Source organism: Brienomyrus brachyistius, chromosome 17, assembly GCF_023856365.1.
Source record: "Brienomyrus brachyistius isolate T26 chromosome 17, BBRACH_0.4, whole genome shotgun sequence".
Taxonomy (NCBI): domain Eukaryota; kingdom Metazoa; phylum Chordata; class Actinopteri; order Osteoglossiformes; family Mormyridae; genus Brienomyrus; species Brienomyrus brachyistius.
The window spans coordinates 21988228-22011137 of NC_064549.1; the positions used below are offsets into that span (position 1 = coordinate 21988228).

At 45.7% G+C, this 22910-nt stretch overlaps 2 protein-coding genes across 7 annotated transcripts; one reads left to right on the forward strand and one right to left on the reverse strand.

Annotated features, from left to right (window-relative positions):
* Nucleotides 1–211: 211 nt before the first annotated feature.
* On the reverse strand, nt 212–22524 carry gigyf2 (GRB10 interacting GYF protein 2). Of its 4 annotated transcripts, none has more exons than XM_048980225.1 (29): nt 22394–22524; nt 20122–20170; nt 19652–19781; nt 19385–19480; nt 18310–18418; nt 17918–18026; nt 17555–17595; nt 16015–16047; nt 10920–11021; nt 9741–9952; nt 9211–9358; nt 8871–9119; nt 8499–8656; nt 8048–8204; nt 7325–7491; nt 6894–6988; nt 5514–5654; nt 5237–5358; nt 4947–5047; nt 4667–4762; nt 4377–4511; nt 3937–4293; nt 3587–3709; nt 3237–3470; nt 2300–2487; nt 1992–2143; nt 1411–1583; nt 1112–1259; nt 212–983 (listed from the first exon to the last, which is right to left on the reverse strand). In XM_048980225.1, the coding sequence occupies exons 2-29, from the start codon at nt 20157–20159 to the stop codon at nt 916–918; spliced, it is 3882 nt and encodes a 1293-aa protein (XP_048836182.1). In that variant the 5' UTR covers nt 20160–20170; nt 22394–22524; the 3' UTR covers nt 212–915. The 4 variants fall into 4 exon arrangements, with proteins under 4 accessions (XP_048836182.1, XP_048836181.1, XP_048836180.1 ...); XM_048980224.1 differs by having other exon boundaries at nt 9702–9952; XM_048980223.1 differs by having other exon boundaries at nt 10845–11021.
* kcnj13 (potassium inwardly rectifying channel subfamily J member 13) lies at nt 12338–16070 on the forward strand. Of its 3 annotated transcripts, none has more exons than XM_048980229.1 (4): nt 12338–12434; nt 12867–13006; nt 13555–14426; nt 15201–16070. In XM_048980229.1, exons 3-4 carry the CDS (start codon nt 13886–13888, stop codon nt 15788–15790), a joined length of 1131 nt encoding a protein of 376 aa, XP_048836186.1. In that variant the 5' UTR covers nt 12338–12434; nt 12867–13006; nt 13555–13885; the 3' UTR covers nt 15791–16070. The 3 variants fall into 3 exon arrangements, with proteins under 3 accessions (XP_048836186.1, XP_048836188.1, XP_048836187.1); XM_048980231.1 differs by lacking the exon at nt 12338–12434 and having other exon boundaries at nt 12875–13006; nt 13555–13672; nt 13943–14426; XM_048980230.1 differs by lacking the exons at nt 12338–12434; nt 12867–13006 and having other exon boundaries at nt 13357–14426.
* Nucleotides 22525–22910: the final 386 nt, after the last annotated feature.

Below are 22910 nucleotides of genomic sequence, written 5' to 3' on the forward strand. Positions count from 1 at the left end.
GGTCAATGCCGGGCGCAGAACGTGGAATTTTATTGTACATGACACATGGGTAGGGAGTACTGGGCGTTAGCTGGGGGGTGGGGACACCAGATTCCAAAAGAAAAGTTTATTCCACCTTGGAAAATGAATATTTGAGAAAAAAATGAACAAAACAATTGGCCAACCCCATTGCCACAAAAAGGGGAATGAAGAGGACAACCCATCACTCCAATATTTTATAATACAGTTGCAGAATTTAAAGTTTATTTTTTAACAGGCTAGTATTTTACAAGAAATTGGTAACTACTTAGAACTGTTTGAACACGCCCTTAAAACAGGACATCCTCCAGAGTCATATTTCTTGTCCCACGAACAACTGGCAGATAAGGGAAGAAAATAAAAAAAGGAAAATGGAAAAGCTTTAAATAAATACAAGAGATTATGCATTTTCCCATTGTCTGCTCGTCCTCCAAACGTGACAGCGGAATTTCACCCTCTGGTTACGTCAGTTTGCAGATATAAGCACCAGTAGTGAGTGATTTTTTTTTGCGGGGGGGAGGGGGGGACATCCACTTGTGGGTCTGTGGGTTCAGAAAGTCAGAGGGAGCACGAGATCGGGCTCTGGTGGCAAAGGCGTTCAGTTCTCATGACTCCTGAACTTCTCGCCACCCCTCCCCGCAAACTGAAATCAAGAGATGAAGCTTTTAGCCTGAACTAACTGCTGAGCCACTTAGTGAAATACAAGTGGTGACAGTTCCCTCCTTTTCAAAATTGGGAGAGAGGGGGGGCTGGAGGGGGGAGGTAGTTCCCATTTGAAATTCAACTTAAAAAGGGGGCTGTAGCTATTTTCCTTTTTTTGTTTTTTTTTGCTGATAGGGTAAAACTGTATTTGCTGAGAATGGAAATGTTCAGAGTCGGCAGAAGTCCGAAGGCTTTTCAAAAGTCCTCCACTGTCTCAATCTCCCCCATATTCAGCCGCTCAGATGCCGCATTCACAGAAAAACCTGGGGAGGCAAGAGAGCGAATTCAGAACAGCAGCAACCCTCAGTTTCACGCATTCAATAAACGACACATCAAAATCTAACTGGCTTGCCAGGCCAGGCCCAAAGCCGCAGGGTCTCCGGACGCTCACCTAAGAGGCTGGGGTCCGCTCGTACCATCTTCTGTTTCTTCTTCTTCTTCCCAGACTGAACGGTCTCAAAGCTGGACTGCTGCATACTCGCATGATTCGACTGGAAGATAGACTGTAATCCAGTCTGGTTAACTCCCCAGACAGATTCCTTTTAAAGAAAAAAGAAGCATCACCTGCAGGTTTTGTAAAACCTGACATTACACCACCACCACAATTTCTGCAGTTTGATCTGACTTCACTAGCTGATGCAGCGAAAGTAGGGGGTCGTTCATTCAGCCTCCGGAGGATCTTCAGCTCACCTGCTGTGGCTGTGGCAGCTGCTGCTGCTGCAAGGGTTTCTGTTTGGCACGACGCTCCAGAAAGTGCTTGGCAAAGTCCTTCGCCTCGGGTGTATCTCCCAGATAGGCTCTTACATAGTCGTGGACCTCATAGGGGGAATCCACCTCCTTCAGGAAAGAGGCAAACGTAGGAACTGCAAGAGAGACAGGTGGAGAATGAATCGGGGTCTGCTTAGTCATCTATAGTTGCATCCCGCAATCAGGCTTCCCCAATGCAGCACTGCAATGCTAAGCAATGAGAATCCACAGGCAAACAGGAACTCAAAAAACAGGCACCCACATAAAATTAGCACCGTTGCTAACATCACTTGACCTGTTCTGCCTCACCTTTACAGAACATATTTCACTGAAGAATGTAGAGATGACAACATAATGACTGATTATTATTATTATCATTAATAGGTGCCACATTGTTGGCGCTAACTCCAGCATGTCCTGTGCCCTGTCTGGCTTATTAGGCTAGCCAGTGGCATGCTGATTAAGCTAGAGTGACCGTTGCAAATGAACACCAAGGGGTGAGGAGCAGAGAAGGGCTCACTCACCGTCCAGGTTGTTGGCGGTGTTGAGGGCATGCAGGGTCTGCTCACACCATTGCGTGAAGCCATCCTGGCTGTTGGTGACCCCCTGGAAGAGCTTCAGCAACTTCTGCTCCTCTTCCTCTACCTTCTTATTTCCCCGGCCACTCAGCGAGTTCCTGTGCACAGGCAGACAAACACTGCTGACCTTGGCCAGTCTGCATTAGATTCGTGGGTCACGCTCCAGCAAAGCTATCAACTGATAAGCGCTATCACTTGGCTGCACTATCCAGGGGACGGCAAGGTGAACGCGGCAGCCAGGGAAGGTGCCCTACCCAAAGTTGGCATTGTTCTTGTTGTTTCGCTTTGAGGGCACTGTGGCCTCCTTCATGCCTTCATCCCAAAAGCCCAGGTTGGAGTTCTTAGTATCAGGACTGCCCCAGATGCTGCTGCCCAGTTCCGAGCTGCTCCACTGGGGGGAGCTGCTACTGATGGACCCCCACACTGAGTTACTCATATTGTTCTGCAAATGGGCAAAGGTGAGGAACGTTGAGAACAAGGAGACTCAGTCTGAGTAAATAAAAGTGCAGACACACACCTGAAATGTCAATAAAAATATACCCAATTTCTCAGTCCTAAAAGAAGTCAAGTTGTGGAGAGTGGATGGGATACATGTCATCCTTTGGGGGGGGGGGGGGGGGGGGGGGGGGGGGCAAAGTTGTAACAAACTGGGAGATGGACAAAATCTCCAAAGTGACTGATCACCCTAGAACCAGACCGTAGTAAGCGAGATAGCAGAACCATCCAGCTGGCTTGGAGTACGATCATAATATTATGGAAGGTGTATTCTGGGAAAATCACCAGACGAAGCACAAAATTAAGACACGACGACCAACATGCTCACAGACTGGAAACTATGGGGAAAAAAAGAGGGATTACAGGAACGGTGACGGCTTTTTGGGAAGTAACAAGGGGGGGGGGGGGGGGGGGTTGGGAGTTGCTGCTTCAGTTAGCAGTTAGTAGACAACAGCCACCTTCTCCCTTCAGTCTTAATTGGGCAAAATAAGCGTTAAGAGAATGGCGGGGGAGTGGGGATCTTGCACAGATGTGCATTTTTCAGCTTCCAGAAATTACACCTGAGAGCTAAAATGCCAGATTGAGTTGTGGATGGAAAAAACATGAGTACCAATACGAATGTTCAGTTTTACCCATGTCTAGACCAGTAAAAAATCTGAGCTGCAACAAAACAAACAAAAGTGGGTGTGGACCCACCGCTCGCGTCTGAGCCCGGCTCTGCTGGCTGCCGCCCATCTGCTGCTCCTTCTTCTGCTGCTGCTTCATCTGCTGGGCCTCCTCCTGCTGGATCTCCAGCAGGGACTTGGCGGCTGGTGGCTGCTTCGCCATGCTACCCCAGCCCGAGAGCTTGGCCTGCTGCTGCTGCTGCTGCTGTTGCTGCTGCTGCTGCAGCTGGAGGACTTTCATTAGCTGCTGCTGCTGTAGTCGCTTCTGTGGCGTGCGGAATGTAATGAATTCCTCGTCAGTCCACCCTGGTGCCAACTATGGTTTACCACCCAAAAAGCTGCAAACGCCATCAGCTTGTGCCAGTTGCTGGGTGAACCAACCTCTTCTCGGGCCTGGCGCTCCCTCTCCTCCTCCACCTTCTGGATCTCCGCAAGGGATAAGGCGGTCTGTGTCTGGGACGGCAGGGAGCTGGACTGCTGGCCCCACTTTGAGGACGATGGGAGCTGCAGAGGTTAGAGAGGAGGACGAACGGTCGTGGGACTGCAGACAGCCGAGTAAATGGCACATTAAATTGGGAGTGATGGACGTCTAACAGGAGTGCAGCACGCATGGTTTGTCGGGGTAGGTGTACCAATTTCCTCTTGGCCTCAGCTCTCCACTGCCTTGCTGACACCCCTTCAGGCACCAATTACTATGCCTCCCAAACCCTCCCAGGGCCACTGGCCTCTACCTTCATCTGTGCCAGCTGCTGCTGCTGCTGGAGTCGACGTAGTGCCTCCTGCTGCTGCTGTCTTTGCCTCTGCAGCTCCTGCTGTCTTTGCAACTCCTGCTGTCGTTGGAGCTCCTGCTGCTTCTGAAGTTCCTGCTGTCGTTGGAGCTCCTGCTGCTTCTGAAGTTCCTGCTGTCGTTGGAGTTCCTGCTGTCTCTGGAGCTCCTGCTGCCTCTGGAGCTCCTGCTCCTTCTTTCGCTGTTCCTGCTCCTTCCTCTTCTGCTCCTCCTGTAGCCGCTGCCGCACTGCTGCCTCTTCAGCCAAACGCTTCTCCTCCTCCCGCCTGCGGAGCTCCTCCTGGTTCCGCAACTCCTCCTCCTGACACCGGATAAAGAGGGGGTAACTTTCATGCTAATTGCCTGGACGGCTAGACATTTTCCTCCCATCCCCGGCAGGCCCACCTGCTTGCGGAGCATTTCTTCCGTTTGCCTTCTCTCCTCCTCTTCCCTTCTCCTCTCTTGCGCCTGCCTCTCCTCCTCCTCCTTCTGCCTGCGAAGTGCTGCCTCTTGCTCCCGTTGCCGTCTTAGCGCCTCCTCCTGTTTACACATGTAAAGGATTGCCAACGCCGAATCCTCAAATCATGGCTACCTCCAAACAGGAGCTTAATATCGTTTAAATGAAATGAATGGAATAGGCCTAAATTCCCAGCTAGCCTTAGACAGGCCTGGGAAATCTCTAGGGATCTCCTAACCTTGGAACGTCTCGCCAGCTCCTCTTCCTCCCTGCGCTTCCGCTCTTCCTCTTCCCTCTTTGCCTGGAGTTCCGCCTCCCGTCTGTCCTGCTCCATCTGGGAGGCCGGAACAGATACATATGCAAATTTGTTACACTCTTAACAGGCAAAATTTGCAGTTTGCTGGAATGTAGTCTGACGACGGGCCTTTCAGGTTCTGGTATTGAATGGAATGTGGCGGAGACATGCCGCTCGGTGTTGCGTGACATCGCTGCTCTCAGACATGGAAAGAAGGGCCTACCTTGGCAGCCTTTACTTTTTCCAGCTGCTGCATCTGCTCAATTGTTGGTGCTGCAGCCATAGGTTCAATGGGCAGGTCCCACACGCTGCCGCTTTCCCAGGCTGAACAAAGACAGACACACCAATGCAGCTACTCCCTAGGATTCTGCACTCTGCATAAGCAGCCCTGGAGCTCAGAGTGCTGCTCAGACCTACAGCCCAGCAATCTCTAGAAGCCCCGCTACGCTCAGGAGCAGAGCCAGCTCTGTGCCGTCTGAGAGCTGGTGCAGCAGTGCTGGACGCGACACCTACCACTGTGAGATACATGTTGGACGTTAGCTGCCCCGGAGGGTTGTGATGTCTGGTTTTGTAACTCCCACACAGAAGCAGAGTCAGGAACAGACATGGAACGAGTCACAGGAGGTTCTGATGTCCTACAAGGAGAGAAGGAGCAAAAGAAATATGAAGGGCTGAAAACAAGGGATAAAATTAAGTGTTTCCCAACACACCTCTCTGTGTCTATCCCTACAATACAGAGCCACCTGTATTCCCTTGGCTGATGCACCCTGCATTCTCCACTATCACCCACCTCATCTTCACAGCCTGGTATGGTGGGAGCAAGTGGCTGATCTGCGGTGCCGGCTGCTGCTGCTGTTGCTGCTGCTGCTGCTGTGGGGAACCGAGGGCAGCGGCTTTCTGCTGCTGGGCCAGAGCCTGGGCGTATTGCTGCCTGTGGGGGAAGACGTGTTGCATATCAGGGCTACCAGGAAAAGGTGCTACAGGGAAACAAAGTGGCAGAGATGCAACACAAAGACTATAGAGTGTATCCTATGCAGAGGTAGAGATTTCAGGTCCAGAGAGTACAAATCCAGAACAATATGTTGTTTCAACCAACCAGATGAGGATAGAGTGTCACAGTCACAGAGTATTGAACTGGTTGGTTGAAACAAAATCTCGTTCGGGATTTGTACTTGAAATCTCTACCTCTGAACCTATGTAAGATAAGATAAGATAAGATAAGATAAGATAAGAAAAAACTATTTATCCCGAGAGAAATTCTTTTGTCATATACATGCTCAGTGCAACAAGAGGAATAAAAGTAAGGTAAAGAGTTTAAAGGGAACAGAAGTAATGGTAATAGAAGTAATAGTGCAAATAACTATAAGTAATACTTTGTATTATAACTATATAAATACTCATACTCTTTACAAAGTAAAAAAAATAAAATAAATAACTATAAGTAAGCTATAACAAATATAATAAAATAAAAGATTATTAGTGCACGTGGTAATGAAAAGTGACTTAGTGTTTGTGCCTTGAATAATTAAGATAGCAGCATGTGATGATGGATAAAACAAACATTCAATACCAAACAGATGAGTAATATTGCACAATCTGAATGAGGATTAATGACAGTTCTGAAAAAGATCATCTACAGAATGAGGAAGAGTTATACAGTCTTATTGCCACCGGTAGAAAGGATTTCCTGTGGCGTTCGGTTCTGCATTTGCAGGCAGTTAGTCTTTTGCTGTGGGAGCTCTGATGACCCATCATGTCTGCGTGCATGGGGTGGGAGGGGTTGTCCATGATACTGAGAAGCTTTTTCAGCATTCTCCTCTCAGACACCTTCGCCAGCTTCTCCAGTCTGACCCCCAGGACAGAACCAGCCTTTTTAATCAGCTTGTTCAGCCTGTTGGCATCAGCTGCCCTCACCCCATTGCCCCAGCACACAGCTGCAAAAAACACTACGATCTCCACCACAGAGTGATAGGACATAGTCAGCATTTTCCTACAAACATTGAAAGACCTGAGGCTCCTTAGTAGGTAAAGCTGGCTTACTGTCAATGTGTACCCCCAGGTATCTGTAATACAATCTGTAATCTGTAACCCTGCCGTACTGCACTCTACCAGGCACCACTACCCAAAATGCTCCTGGTATCACAGCCCCACACTCTCGCCTGGCCCCTACCTGAGAAGGTACTGGTACTGCAGCTGTTGCAGCTGGTACAGGTTGAGCGCCGTCAGCTCACGTTGCCTCTTCAGCCTCTCCTGGTCCACGTCACCCTTGCGGAAGTCACAGATATTTGAAACTTGCACCGCAAATTACGATTTAATTCTTTCTTCCAGAATCCATGGAATGTGCCATGTGTATCTAGTGCAGTGGTTCTCAAAGTCGGTCCTCGGGACCTACTGCCCTACTAGTTTTCCAGCTATCCTTGCCCTACACACTGCTGATTGACTGAACGCACCTGATTTCAGGTAATCAGAAGCTGAAAGACAGTTGGGACTTGTGTGTGGGGCAGGGATAGCTGGAAAACAAGCAGGGCAGTGGGTTCCGAGGACCGAGTTTGAGAACCACTGATCTAGTGTGATGTGGTCGGTTCTGGATGTGACCCTTACCAGGAGTGGAGGCGGTGAGGGGCCTGGTGTAAAGGGGACCCGCCCCCACATCTTCATTATCTCACCCAGGGGATGGAAGAGTTCATCACAGCCCCTTTTCACCAGCAAGGACATGGTGAAATAGCCGGCCTGAAACCACTCCATCATCTCCTGGTTTGAGAAAGGCCCTAGGAGAAGAAAAGCGCAGGGTTGCAGTCCAGCAGCAGTTTATCACTGAAACCATACAGTGATCGCAGTAGCTATTCAGAGGAAGCCATGGCGGGAAACAGAGATGCCATGCAAGCATATGATGCACAAGGACAGAGTGTGTGTGCAGTCAAGGCACTGCAGATCAGACAGCAGAGCATTTGCTGCTTTCAAAGAACTTTCAAAGAAAAAGAGGCAACTTTAATATATTAAGAGGGACTAATTCAAAATTTGTTAGTCCTCTGTGATAAACGCAAGGCAGTTTTGGAAAGTATGTAATGTTGACTAAAGGTGTGTAAATTTGACATTCAAAAAAAGTCCTATGCAGTTTCAGGAATAGTTCTCCAACAGCACACGAAATGGCGAATGGCGAAATGGTCACAACTTTGCTAACTATAATTAGCAAAGAAGCATTTAAGGATAACTTGCACAAAACTGAGAAACCTAAGCAAATAGTCACAGTATGAACAAGCAGACCTTCTAAAGTGGACCCTCCACCAACAAACGGTAATGCCCCGAGAGGAATCTCCCTCCTACCTTGTATCTCTCCCTGTGGGTCCTTGTAGAACCATTTGAGTGCCCCTTCGTGTGTCAACGGGAGGGCCGTGGGCTTTGTCCTTTCCACCATCTTAGCTGCCAACCGGTCGTCGTCCACAGCATTGTCCTGGAGATATGCTACCATCTTCTCAGCCTCCTGCAGTGAACGGTAATGAAATCATAATGGCAGATGGATGACGACAGTGTGAAGTGACAATTCCACATGATCTAATAAAGCTTGAGGTAAGGAAGGAAAATCAAGTGTTAAAAAAAAGTGCAACATTTTTGAACGCCAAATAACCACAGAAAAAAAGGATGAGTTTGACAGTTTCTGTCAAAGCATTGCAAAAATAACAAGCCACCAACTAAACTGACTGGAAAACATATCGGCCTTGAGGAAATTCTCCCATGTTGCTCAAAATGTCAGGTAAAATGAGACTTGACTGCCCACCTGCTCAAAGTGCTTCAGACCCTCATCATCGTCAGTGTCCATTTGATTTATGGGTCCTGCTACTGGAGCAGAGGCTTCTGGGAAAGGTAGTGGGGCTGGGAGCGTTAAAGGCATCTCTGGGGACTTCTGCTGTGTTATGGGGAGTGGGGCTGTGATTTCTGGAAAGGGAAGAAGATTTAGAATTAATTAATAAAAATTAGGTTACAATTATCCAAAGGTATGGAGAACATGCTAACCAAGGAAGAACAACAGATGCTACAGCCTTAAGACAAACCATAAAGTCTGTGCACACGTCTCTCGCAAAAGGGTGACCCTGACTGCTGTCATGTGACCACGACTCACTGAAAGAACAGTGCCCCCTGAAGCACTTGCCTGGAAGCACAGGGGGGGCATGGTGGAGCGCGGTGGCTTCCGCCAGGCTGCTGGTTGCCCCGGGTGGGCAAGCCACTTTGATGGGTTCTGGCTGCACGTTCGGAATGGCGGCTCTCTCATTTCTTTCAGGGGGGGAATCCGTCCTCTCGGGCCGGCTGGGAGGTGAGGGCAGGTCAGCTGGGAGCTCGGCCTGTGACGAGGCAGGTGGAGACTGCGAGGGTGCTGCCTCGTCCTGGGGCCTTCCCGAATCTGCAGATGGACAGAGAGGATGTGAGGCACTCTGGCAACTAGCAGAGAGCTCGGGAAGAGTGTGAGCCTAAACTAGCCAGGGCAAGCTTACCCCCATCCTCATCACAGCCTGCTCTGTCCAGCTCTTTGGCCTCTTCCGGCTCGCTCTCCTCTTTCTCTAACCGTCCCCGCTCTTCGCACTCTTCTGATGGCCTGAAGTCCAGCTCTGCCTCCTCTGGAATGGGCTCTTTGGGAGCCTTCTGTGAAGGGCGTGTGGGAGACAGTAGGGAGATAGGGACTCTCATTAGACCACAGGCATTCAGCCGGCTCTTCACAGTGACCGACATGCCTGACAACCTCCATATGATAAAATTCACTCAAGAACACCTCACACAAAAGACCATTAAAAATGCAGTTAATAAATGCTGCATACAAACAATACATTGATATCTAATTCACACAATTAATACAAATATGCCACAAGATGCAAGGCAAATTAACCTGAGGCATTACCCTACAAACTGCAGTTATAAAGCAAAGCCTGACAAGCATGCTTGAGGAACCCCCTCCTTGTCACAGTTAAAAAGCATAATTCTCACTTACCTTGCGTGATGGGAGGCTGGAGAGCTCAGTGCCCCTCACCTTGAGAGAGAGAAAGGCCCCCGAAGAATCAAAGGTGCCCATCTCTTCATCAGCGTCATCCAAGCACCACTCAGGAAGGCTGTCCCGCTCGTCGTCCTGACTACCACTGCCGAGACGTGTCCTTCGATACCCTCGGTCCTCGTCCCGGGAGTCAAACGGGAAGCGCCTGCGCTGGTCTGGATGTTCCCGCCATCCCGATGACCGGAGCCCATCTGCACAGGAAGGACGACAGCTGATGGCCAATCAGCAGAGAGAGAAGCACAGCCTCCCAGCGACTTCACCTGCCGTCTTTCACCGCAATCCAAAGGGTAACAGCCTGTGCTGTTACTAAAGCAGGAATAAAAACCCATTTGCAGCACAAACACATTTAGCCTGTTTACACCGCTGGTCTGCTAAGCAAACTTTAAATTTAGTGGAATATAAACCAGGTGAAATCAGGACTCTGTGTGTCTGGCGAGAGAGTGGCGACATGTTTGCTTTCATACTGCATGATCAGCAAAACAGCTTTAAAATCCTCTTGGCTTAATAAATCAGTAGAGGGCAGTCATTCTTAAAAGACTAATGCTACCAGAGTTTTTTAAACCCGTCTCTACTTGCTACGAATACCAGCTTGTGCCAAAAAGATTACAGGTTACTACGGTAATCAGAGGCTTGCAGGAGACTAATCTTGCCAATGGAAAATAAAGATGGCAAATGTTCTTAGGGCATTACAGCTTTTCACTTAGCAGGGCCAACGATTACATAGATAAACATGGAGGTAGTGGTGATTAGAAAAGGGATGGTAAGATGTTCATACTAAACACCCAAATCTATAGATGCAAAGTAGGATTTTGGCTGGCAAGGCATGTCAGAGGTAATAAACTCTAAACATAAGCTTCCTAAACAGGGATTTGTCCTTGTATGTGACTCATGTGGGACAGTAAGCACATTTTACAGTCTACTTCTGGGGGGGGGTCTACATACCACAGCCATATATACAAATAAGTCTCACTCTGGTCTACGCTTGCAGCCACAGTGAAAGTAGGAAACAAAGGTGACAGAGAAGCATATAATGGAAGACACAACGATTGCATTTGGGGGGGTGGTGGGGCACAGGCGGCACACCTGGGCTGTGAGGGCGCCACCGGTCAGGATCTCGCCGTGGGCCTGCTAGCCGCCAGCCCCCCTCATCCTCCTCACCGTTCTGCTCCTCTCGGGACGTGCGCCAGTTCTCACTCTCGGAACGTGTGAAGTCGTGCTTCCGGTTTGTGCCTGTCCCACCATCCTCGTAGTTGGACCTTACTGCGAGATGGAACATAGGGGTGGGGGGCTATAAGTGTGCCAACCTTAGCCAAAACAGCACCGTCTCAGATGTCCTCACCTTATTTTCCCCAACACACCATTTATCAGCAAACATTTTTTGCTCAGTTACAATAAAGTTGGCCAAACAGAGAGGCCCTGCAAAGAAAAGTCAGCCTACTAATCACCCTACTCCATTCGAAAGCTCTTTTCCCATCAGGTAAACATGAGTAACTCACTTTGTCCTCACTGCCCACAAGTTGAGAAACCCAGGTTTCCAAGCAACAACTGGTTCTCTCGGTGGACTCTGACAAGGTACACCCCACACCCCCCCTCCCAACTCCTTCCGGGAGCAGTAATTGGCCACATGCAGAGTAATGTGACCAATCGAATTAGCTTCGGCCAGGGGCTGCAGATCGGAAGGAGAGCGCGGTGGGCTCAAACAGACAGAGCTGCTGGACTGTCACTTCTCCGAGACACCCTTGGGATTTACGGGCTGTTTCTACCATCCCTGGATTTTTATTCATTTCCTCCGCCCCCCTCCCTTCACTGGACGTAACTACCCACCCACCCATCACTTCTGACAGAGCATCGCCGTTGAGGGTAATCCCCATCCTAAAACCACAACATTTGGTGAGTAACCATTGTTTCACAAGGCTTTGGTAGCTTAAGAATTTTGTAAAACTTCATTAAAAAGTCATAGGCTTTACAAGAAGAGTTGCAGTAAAGTAGTAGTAAGGCAATAAAAATAGATAGCAAAATGCAACTCACCAAAGAAATTTTGGTGAAACTATGCTAAACTCCACTGAGCAATAATTTAACAAATTAACTATATACTATAGCTAGTTTTTATACTAATGTGTAAATTTGTTGAGACAGTTAAGTTTCACTGGCATTGCTTTCAAACATTCAAGATACGGCTTCATAAAGTAAAAGTATGCATCAGAATAAAGCTTGTGCTGGCTGAATCCAATCTGAAATATTAACATGGGTAACAAGGTTTAGGTTTTAAAAATAGTTTTATCTCTTGAAGTGCTAATCTAAAGACACACACAAACTTATCTCCAGAAAAACTCAGAAGGTAAGAAAGCATTTGGCTAAATGCTTAAAAGAGGCCTCCTGGGCTGAAGGCACATAGTGCTAGCATTGTTGAAGACACGCAGCCCTTCTGACGGTACCCAGGAGCGCTCCCCTCTTACACGAATAGCATCCCATGTCTGACCCGTGAACGCTTCAAGCAAGAAGCAGCACATGCCTCTCATGTGATGAAACATAAGGTATTTAAGACAATTCAAAGTCATTAGCCCAATTCAGAGCGAAATCAGTGCTTCAGACCACCCTTCGCTAACTAAAGCGTTCGTGCTCAGCATCAAGTTACGGTGCCATGGAATTGATCCTTCAGTTTCTCAGTTGAATGTAAGTAGAAAATGGAGTGATAAAGTAATTTCTGAAGATAAATAAAGCTACGTAAGTCTAAGCTTTTAAAACTAGTCACACAAGCTTTAAAACAAGTCAGAAGAAGAGGTTGCTTTAATGTTAAGTTATAAGTTTGGCTCTAACTCAATGTGGATCGAAGGAGCAGACAGCAATGATTTTCCTCTAAACCAGAAAAACAATCTTGAACAAATGGAACAAACTGCTCTCATGACTGATAAAAGCATTTTAGTTCAGATTCACCTAGTCTCTCGCAACTAATCTATTGCTGGAGAAACAAATTTTTATCCCAGAGTGTGCAATGAAAAGAAACACAAAGAAACTGCATTTTTGTGTTCAACTACAGTCAGAGTAATTAAAGACTTTCTGTTGGCTCTATAATCTCATTTGTTTTTGTTTGTTTTTTTAAAAAAGGTCATTCACACCCGCAGGGTCGCAGTGCCTAGATCTAAGGTCACTTAAAGAACACTGTTCACACCGGCAGCCAAACAGCAGAGGACTCTGCCATATTGCTGAACCAAACGGGGTTAGAGGACCAGATTCCCTAACTGAAGGTAAGACTGAAGACATACTGCCATTTCCTTATTTCACTATTTGTTATTTATGTTTACAGGCAACTATCAGACCAGGCAGCAGACAGTAGAAAGAGAGAGCAATTACAGAAGTACCTAACCTTAATCAGAGATAAAACTCAGAAAACTTTGCTAAACAAATTACTTCCCAAATTCAATCAATTTACTGTACTCAGCTGCATCAATTAAATCAATTTAGTATTCTACTCACTTGCCTGAAACAATGTGTCTCTTTCATCCGAAGTTCAAAGGTCCCCTGTTGAACCTAATCGTATTCCTGATAACATCCACCTTTTAGTTTTAAAACTGTATGTTTCTGACAGGTTGACAGTTCTTTAGGAAGGAGATTAAATAATCAAGCTAACAAATCTATCAACAATCACAATGACTAATCAAGGTTCATTATCCTTTCAATGACTGAATGGGGTGATAGAGCCCATAAGAGGTTCATGCCATACACGTGGAAGTATTGAACCTGGTTTCATAGGCTACTTTCGCTTACTAATGGCTGATTTGTACTTGGTGAACAGAGCTGCGAGCCTCTTCAAATAAATCACGTGTTTCAACGTCAAAGCGAAAAGGTCAGCTTGAACATCTCTGTTCACAAGGCACTCCTTATTAGAAGGTCATCATCTAATCATTTTCCAGGTGAGGATATCTTCCAGTCTTTTGATGCTTTCATAATTTGCATATGGAGTGTGATTTTAGCAGGCAGCAGGAACAATAACACGGGATTTTCACTCGGGTCTTTAAGAGGCTTTATTTGGAGTGCTAACTTTCAGTTTTCCATTCCAGCAGAGTGAGGGGACATTCCTGCCTTGCTCACCGCTGTGCAGGCAAAATGCTCCCTAGTGTAGGATTATGTGTTCTAAGCACTCATTCAGTCACTCACTTCTAGTCATTTGTACTGCTCCTCAGATGGCTGCCAAAGAGAACGATGTGGAGGTCAAGATCCTGTCTCCTGTAGCCACACAGAGACGGCAGCGCCTAGTGACTAAGGATGGGCACTGCACTCTGCACACTCCCCCAGCCCCCGGCTCGCCTGCCACTTGGCTCCTCTACCTGCAGGACGTATGGGGAACAGTGGTGGCGCTGCGGTGGCGGTGGGTAATTCTGGCATTCTGCGCCTCCTTCTTGGCCCACTGGCTACTCTTCGCCTGCTTGTGGTACCTCCTCGCCCACCTCAACGGGGACCTGATAGTGGACCACGATGCCCCACCCCCTGACCACATAGTGTGTGTCAAGTACATCACCAGCTTTACAGCAGCCTTCTCCTTCTCGCTGGAGACGCAGCTAACCATCGGTTACGGCACCATGTTCCCCAGTGGGGACTGTCCCAGTGCCATTGCCCTCCTGGCCGTGCAGATGCTATTGGGGCTCATGCTGGAGGCTTTCATTACAGGTAAGAAGCACAAGTTCCACCATAAAGACTGTCATGAAACCACTGTGAAGTCTTTTAAATGACTTCCATAAAGACCGAAGACGATTTGATGAACTGAGTGATTTGACACCTGGGCAGAGAAAAGCCTGCTTGCTTGTAGATCAGGAACTGAAAAACTCAAGAAGTGATAGTGATAATATAAACTTACAATCCCAATTTACAGTCTAATTATGCAAAAGGGGCAAAGTGGTGGCTCTGAGGCTAGAGATCTGTGCCAGCAATCAGAAGGTTGCTGATTTGAATCCGATAAATGCCAGGAGTGATCCTACTCTGTTGGGCCCTTGAGCAAGGCCTTTAACCTGAAATTGCTTCGTCCTGGGTACGACGTTAATCTACATCCAGCCCTACAAGCAGGTCCTCCAATATACAGGAAAAATTTGGGGGTTGGTGGGTAGAACTGGCACTCCAGCCACTGGGAAAAAACTCCATCTGGAGTAGTGTGGTGCTGAGGTCTTGCACAGCTGCACTCAGGCTCTTATCCTTTAGGTGGTTTGTCGTGTGGTTTGTACGCCTTACCATCACACGCTCCTTACCTCTCTCTTATACAAAAGGCCACAGGTGCTTATAACCAGGAACAAAGCACCCTGTCTTTTGTAGAGTTAAGCTGTCTGAGAGAGAACACACAACCAGTGAAGATGGGAGCCTCAGTATCGTAGCTTTACACCCTAGATACTGAACTGCATGTCTTGCATTTGCCGATCTAGATGGATCATTTGATTTCTGCACATTTCACAGGGGCCTTTGTGGCTAAGATCGCCAGACCGAAGAAGCGGGCAGGAGCAATTCAGTTCAGCCCCTGTGCCGTCGTGGGGCAGCACCAGGGAGAAACCTGCCTAATGTTCCGTGCTACCAATATGCTGCAGCGCCCTCTGGTGGATGTACACATTAATGCTGTGCTCTACCAGGACCATGGAGACCAAGCGCTATACCAATCCAGAGTGGAGTTCCAGCTGGACAATCTTGGTGCAAACCCCTGCCCATTCTTCATCTTCCCTCTAACATTCTATCATCAGCTGAACCGGCAGAGCCCGGTGTACCAGGCACTGCAGGAGGGGAGTGCCACACACTTTGAGCTGGTTGTCTTTCTGTCAGCTGCCCAAGAGGACACTGGTGAGAGCTGCCAGAAGAGGACTTCTTACTTGAAAGGAGAGATAGAATTTGACCATCACTTTGCCACAGTGCTGAGGCTGGATTCTCTAGGTCAATACACAATGGACATGAGCAACTTTGCCAAGGTCCTGCCTGACACCACCAATACCAAAGCGGAAGCAGATAAGGAGTATGTAGTCCAGATCAATGGCGACGGGAGTGAAAGGGTGGAGTAGCAAGAATAAAACTACAGTTCCTGTTCAGCTGGATTCAGCATATATCCTAGTAGAGGCAATGGAAGAGAAGATGACTCTCTCTTCAAAAGCCTGCCCTTGCATCCCAAGAGAACATCAAACTGGGTACTTTGAGAGGCTTGGAGTAGATCAACAATCACTTCCAAAAAATAAAATAGATATGCATAAAAAATTCTAACAGCTGGCAAAACAAAATGCACACTTACTATGATTCAGTTGAAAATGAGCCGGGGAAACCTCTGATTGGTCCACAGCAACATGAAACACAAACATTCAACAATCGAAAGTTGGTCAAAGCACATAATGAGTTCAATGATATGAATGCTGAAAATCATTAAATGTGAAAATCATTATGCAAAGGTGTGCCGAAATGATTGTCATCATTAACTGCTCTGCAGTTAAGATGCAGTCAAAGGTGATGTAATTTCCAAGTCAAATTGTTGAAATTAAGCAATAACCACTATATTAGGTTAGTATTAAACCTTCTCATACCATGCATTTTGTATGTACTATATGGAAGCTATACTGAACACTCATGTACTATATTATGTTTGTAAAAAGTAAGCTTGAAAGCAATTACAGAATATTCTGAAAGATATACAAGAGATGCTCTGCAAGCCTGTCAATTCAAAGCAGTAGGTAACTGGGCAACCAAGAACTGAGAATGTCCGAAACCGCCTGTAAAACTGTATCTAACTGTAACTAAAACATTTCCCGCAGAAATGTATATTGTACATTAAATATTTTTTTTTAACTGGAGAGTAATTTCACTGTTCACTTCATAATGCTCCATTGTCTCATTGTTCAGACCTGAGTGAGGCACCCGAACCCTGCTCAGCATAACAGACTCCGCACAACCAGTCATACCAACAATGGCCACAATTAGCGATGCGCCAATCCAATATTCAAAATTGGTATCGATCCAATTCTGGCCTAATTACTGCATCGGATATCGGGAAAGAGTAAAGAATTTTATCCGATCCATTAAAAATCACGGAAATGCTTGACCAAACTTGCAACATGCCGCAAGCAGATGCATCGCGTTCTCATGCAGGAGCAGCGTGCATCGTGTGATAAGAGCTTCTGTTGTGTGCGAAAATGTAACCTGTGCAATGCAAGGGTTTCGCGAGGTCGTAGCACTACAGTCTAATGCCACTGACCTGATTAAACAATGCTGCAGAAAAGTGGTAAAGTTACTGTAGTTTTAATTTTAAATTTTTCTATATATTGTTGTGTATAAAAAGACCCAAAATGAATACTGCAAGAGAACTACTGTAATTTACTGTACTGTTGATTACTGTAAGTGGATTATTTAAACAGTATTTGTACAGGAATGATTCTGTCCCAAGCTTTTTGTTCCATACAAGCGGTTGACCACTACAACCATGATAAATTTCCACTGTATCCATTTCAGTTACAGAATTATGCATTTTATATTTAAGATATGCAAAATGCATCCTGATTTTTTCCAAAACATTATTTTCAGTTTTATTGTTTGAAAAGAGAGACTGTATGGGACTTATATCTGTATCAGATATCCAAATATAAAATACCGGTATTGTTAAACATAATAAAGCGGTATCATGCCATCCCTAGACACAACTGATCAAATTATTTGACCAGCATTAGACTGCAACAAAACAGACTATTTCGTCACAATGAAACAAAAGTATTCCAACTACATATCTGACAACTGTGCACCGAGACACACAGTAGAGTAGAAAACAGATATAAATTTACACCAACCTGTTTCTTTTCGACCTGGCTTTTCAAACCTCCTGTCCCCCCTTAACGAGGAGAAAAATAAAGCTTTGATGGTTTCTACAAAACTAACATGTCATCCAAAGGTCTCATGCCACGGAAATTCAGAATTATGCAGACCATTTGTTAAACAGAGAGTAATTCATTTAGTAAATTAGCATGTAGCAGAGAAATGGCTTTTGCATGCGTTTACCACAAATTAGATACCCCTAAAATAATTTAGATCCTCGGAACAAGTGGTACGCATTTGTGTTAACTGTATTAAAGTCAAAGCTTTTATTCGGCGTCCATATTCAAAGAATAGGAAGCATCACATAAAAAGCTCTTCATCAGACCCCAGATTGGTACCTCTCTTCCCAGCTCTGAGAACGATGCATCTCTCGCGCACCTCGACCAAACCCTCCTTCCACATCATCAAAGCTTCTTTGGTAAAAGCCTCCATCACCGCGGCCCCGACCTGCGAGACATCAGACAGTGTTCACATTTACAGTGAGCGTAGCAGCCAGCTCATAATGCTACCAAATTCCTTTATTTAATGGTAATCGAAGGGACAGCACCACCATGTGGAACTTGCCAAGCTAATTAATACGCGAGTAGCGGTGCACTGCATTTTCAGCATCTCTACATAAAACTGAAATTTGCAGTTCTGGCACTCAAGTCTCTTCTAAAGGACTTCAGGAAACACTCTGCTGGAAGCTAATTGAACTGTCAACCTGAAGGCGGGCATGCCACAGACTTACCTCTGCCTCTCGAGGAACTTCGACCTCGTGGAGCCCCTGCCACTGTTCCTCCTCCTCTCCCTGTTAGTCGCAGCACAGCAGCACTATTTACAGATGTTGAGAAGTTTCTCTGCAGATGCAAACATTAAACAAATTAATAAAATGGTTGCAATAAAATGTTTACACAGTGTAGAGCAGGGGTCTCCAACTCCGGTCCTGGAGAGCTACTGTCCAGTAGGTTTTCTGTCCCTCTTGGCTTCTGATGAGCCACACCTGTTCCTGGTATTTACCTGAGAGCAGGTGTGACTCATCAGAAACCGAGTAGGATAGGAAACCAACTGTACGGTAGCTCTCCAGGACCGGAGTTGGAGACCCCTGCTGTAGAGAATCTCAATTTAAAGTAATAAATTGACATAGAAGTGAAGATCTACTGTCTCTGTCATATTTAGCTTGCTAATGATTGTACTTAATACCATGGTATACAGCTTTTTCTAGGGCAATGTTACTCTGCCATTTTGGAATTTCGCTGATAAAATTTGCTGATCATGGAGGCAATTTGTTTTGTTTTAGATTTCAAAATACTATGGTATCGTGCATTATTACTGTAATACTGCACAAGCCTAGTACTAACTTTAAAAGTGTTCAATAATGATTTACCCATTTCACTACACTACTTCCATTTGTTAAAATATATCTGCCCTCTGCTGGTCTGGTGTAATATCACTGCTGTACACATTCGCCGACCCTGATCGTCTGCATCCACAGATAAATGTAGTATGGACACAAGAGTGTGGGGACCGTATTGGCACAAGGAAAAGTGAAGTATGAACTAGGCTTAGCACACCAACCATTCGTTGGTGATGTCATTACATGTAACCCACAAAAATACAACCTAACACTAACATTTGTTATATATTAGTTGCTGTAGCCCTATTAGCCAAAATCCTCTAACATTAACATACACAACTATTATAGTCAAACCTACTGAATGCTATTGCCATGCTAGCAGATTATTTATAGCATGTTACGCCTGATGAGAGACATTCTGAATAATTTTTGCAGGGAGCACAGCAGTGACAGGATAAGCTATCATCACCTGTTCTTCTTCTGTAAAAGGTACCAGTGCCAGTGGCGGCAGGGGCTCCTCTTGTAAAATAGGCAGAAATTCTTTATCTTGTAAGTCTACAGGAATCTGTTAGCATGGGAGAGGAGAGGTGTCACTCATTTTCGGCACATACAATGTATACTATGAACTATGATTTTGCAACTGCAAACACAGAATCTGAAAGTGGCATCTAATGGTCACAAGATCTGTAACAATTTTGACAACCAGTGCTACTCACTCACCGGATCATAAGCTTACCTTATTATCTTTTACATAAAGTGCAAGCATCTCTTCCCTTCCATAGCGGTAATCTGCAAGTTTATACTTTGGCAATGCTGGTGAGAGTGGAGGAGAGGTGACACTTCCTCCACCGGACAGAGCACGAAGCCTGAACAGGAAAAGAAAGGAGAGAGACAAATGGCAGGGTAAGTTTTACACACCCGGTGTTCCCCCAACTTTCATCCCCAACAACTGATAGGACAGCTATGCAAGCTTCAGTTATTGGTGAAAGCAGTAAATAAATCTGATAATGTAAACAAAGCCTACAAGACTAACATATGTGAAAGAGCTGCTGGATCAGCATTAGCTACCGGAAGTTTTGGTATCACTCATACTAGGCGGAAAGGAATGAAAATACCACACCTTACCTGACTGAACAGAGTAGCCACAGTACAGCACAAAAATACAAGAAACATATTCGGGAAAACGTAGCATGTTACCACACTCACCATTCAGGTCCAAAGTTGAGTGTCTGGGTTTCCGCCATTTTATAAAGTTCTACAGAAAAAAGAAGTATTAAACTTCATGAAGAGTAACAAAACCTATAACTTTTTATAATGCATTTAAAGATCACTACATTTCACTTAATAACAATGAAGGTACCGTCACACAGAACGTGGAACTGACATACTTAAGTGTAATGGCGGTTGGTAACAAAATACATAACATTGCAATATAACATTAACCCATTTTGCAAGACTTCATAATCCTGGCTTCTCAATAGTCAGGTAATGAACTGAATAATTATAGAATTGACCTGGTATTTTTATGGGTGTAAAACATGCCCTAAAGCCATACTGTCTGTCCTAAATAAAATTCTTTGTTTATGCCATGATCTAAGACAACATTTGTATAGGAACTAACTCCCTGTCAGAAGGTTCCAAAACAGTGGTTAAATCCTATCCCTCCATAGAGTGGATATGATTTCAGTCTGTCTATTTTAGGCAATCAGGATCTACTTTCCCAATTAGGAAGTGTATTTTGGTCTGTGGTCCACCCCCATTACCTACCCCAAAAAGAAAATTAACAAGAGGAATCCCCTTTGCTGTCAGAACAGGAACAGGTTTGGTGTCAAACATCACAATCACATAGAGAAAAGCCACCTCTCCAACCGGATCTTGAGAAAGCTAGCATGATCACTCACATGTCTCACGTGCATTTTAATTATGCACACCGAGTATTAATTTCAGTCCTTATTCTTAACTGGACACTAGGTATTTGTCTAAGCATTTTTAGTTAATTCGCTTAATTAACGTTAATGGTGGCATAACCAACATGACTTGAACACGACTTGGTACAACAAGCATCTTTTACACTTTGGGACATTATTAAACTATAATAACGATTTCGTATATCTGAAGGACTACACAGCATCTTCCAGTAACCGCAGCCTTACGACTATGCCGATTAACATTTTACTATCGTCATCCAGTCCGCTATTAAATAGGGTGCAAAGAAAATCACATGCGCCCCATAACATGACCTAACTGACATTATATGATCCAAGCAGACTTTCAAAAGAATTCCCTTTAACTTACAGCTTGTACGAACAGCGCGCTGAAAACTTTTCACCACGTATGAAGTTCTGAACGCCCAATCAAATGACACAGCTAAGTAGCTAGCGTTAGTTAGCCGACGAGCTTACCCATATGGGAACTTTTTCAAAAACTGTTAGCTGATTGACATTAATTTCCCAAACTAAATCCCAACGTAAAAGTGCCCCAAAGAATCAGCCCACAGCACTAATAGAACGCGGCCCCGAATCTCCTTGGACGAGCGGCGTTAGCTCGGGCTGTCGGCTTTCGTGCTGCTAGTTCGGCTAACCCTGACCCTCTAATGCTAGCTCGGCTAACCCCCCTAACGCTAGCTCAGCTAACACTAGCCCTAAAACTCCAGCTCGCCTAAAACTAACCCTAAACCCCTGACTTAACCACAAATTCCCTAGTATTTACTTCCACCGTCAATCGACCGCAGGGTCGGACTAAGCCCTCGCGCCAGCCGTCAAACTCAGTCTCTCGCGGATAGCTGGCGTGCCACTTCGAATCACGGCGGATAGCATTCACGAGCCGACAGGCTAACCCAGGGCCACTGGAGCCCGCATAGTCGTGCTACACCCTGTGCGAGCAAAACTAACTAACTACACAACGTACCTCTTAATTAGTCATAGAACGTAAATAATTATCTGTCATCTAGACCCCATGGCTCTTTGGCTAACTAGCTAAGTATAGCTAAATCGGTGTGGCTCGCTAGGTAGCTCGAGGCGTCGCGAGAGCTGTCACAACTTTTGCTCCTTACTGCAGTTTCACCTGACACTACGAAATAAGGGAGCAGAGCCCCGCAACAAATGTCATATGCCACCCATGAAGAACTGCAAAAGAAAAGGACGTCAAAGTGAACCGATAAATATTCTCAGTTATACTCATGTATAACTCTCATGAATTAATCCACCCGTTCCATTCTTGGCTTGGAAGCTAGTCGCTGCGGCCTGTGAAGCCTGTTGCCGCATCAGGATTTCCTAGCTATCCACCGCGGCTCCCATCGGCCTCTAAACGGCACCAGTCCCAAACTAGACCTCCAAGCCCCTCGGCCAAGGCGCCATGCGGACATCTATATCGGTGCCGCACTACCAGGACGAGCCGACGCAGGGGTCACCACGACCCGAAACATATATAACTGAACTATAAGTTGTATTTTGCTGCAATTTTCGCTCTTCTAACTTACCTCTGCTTTACTGACAGCACAGGGTTTCTATACGAGCTCTCTGTCTCTCTTCGTTTCCACAACAAGATGGCCGAATAAGGGTCACATGACCACATATAACCTAACAGGTACCCGGATGCCTGTGATTCTACCCCACTGCTATAGATGTCGCCAAATCCCATCGTGTGTAACACGTTCATTTTTAAACAATACCTCGACTTACAGTGCGGTAGGACAAACAAATCAAAGCACGAAGCAGCTTTTTGACCATGTATCTATAAGGGGATGTATTGTACATCTGTATTTTTAAAATACAATAACGTTTAAACAAAGTACATTTCAAGATGTTGCCTCCTGGGATTAATGCTTTGAATTCAATCAATATAAAAGTGAAAGGGTCTTTTCAAATAAAGATATTTACATTTTAATTAGAATTCTTCTATAGTTTCATCAGCAGTCTCTAAACTGTCTGAAAATATTTTATTATGCACATCTGTTATTGCAATGAATCCAGTACTACTTATTGAGGTCTTAGATT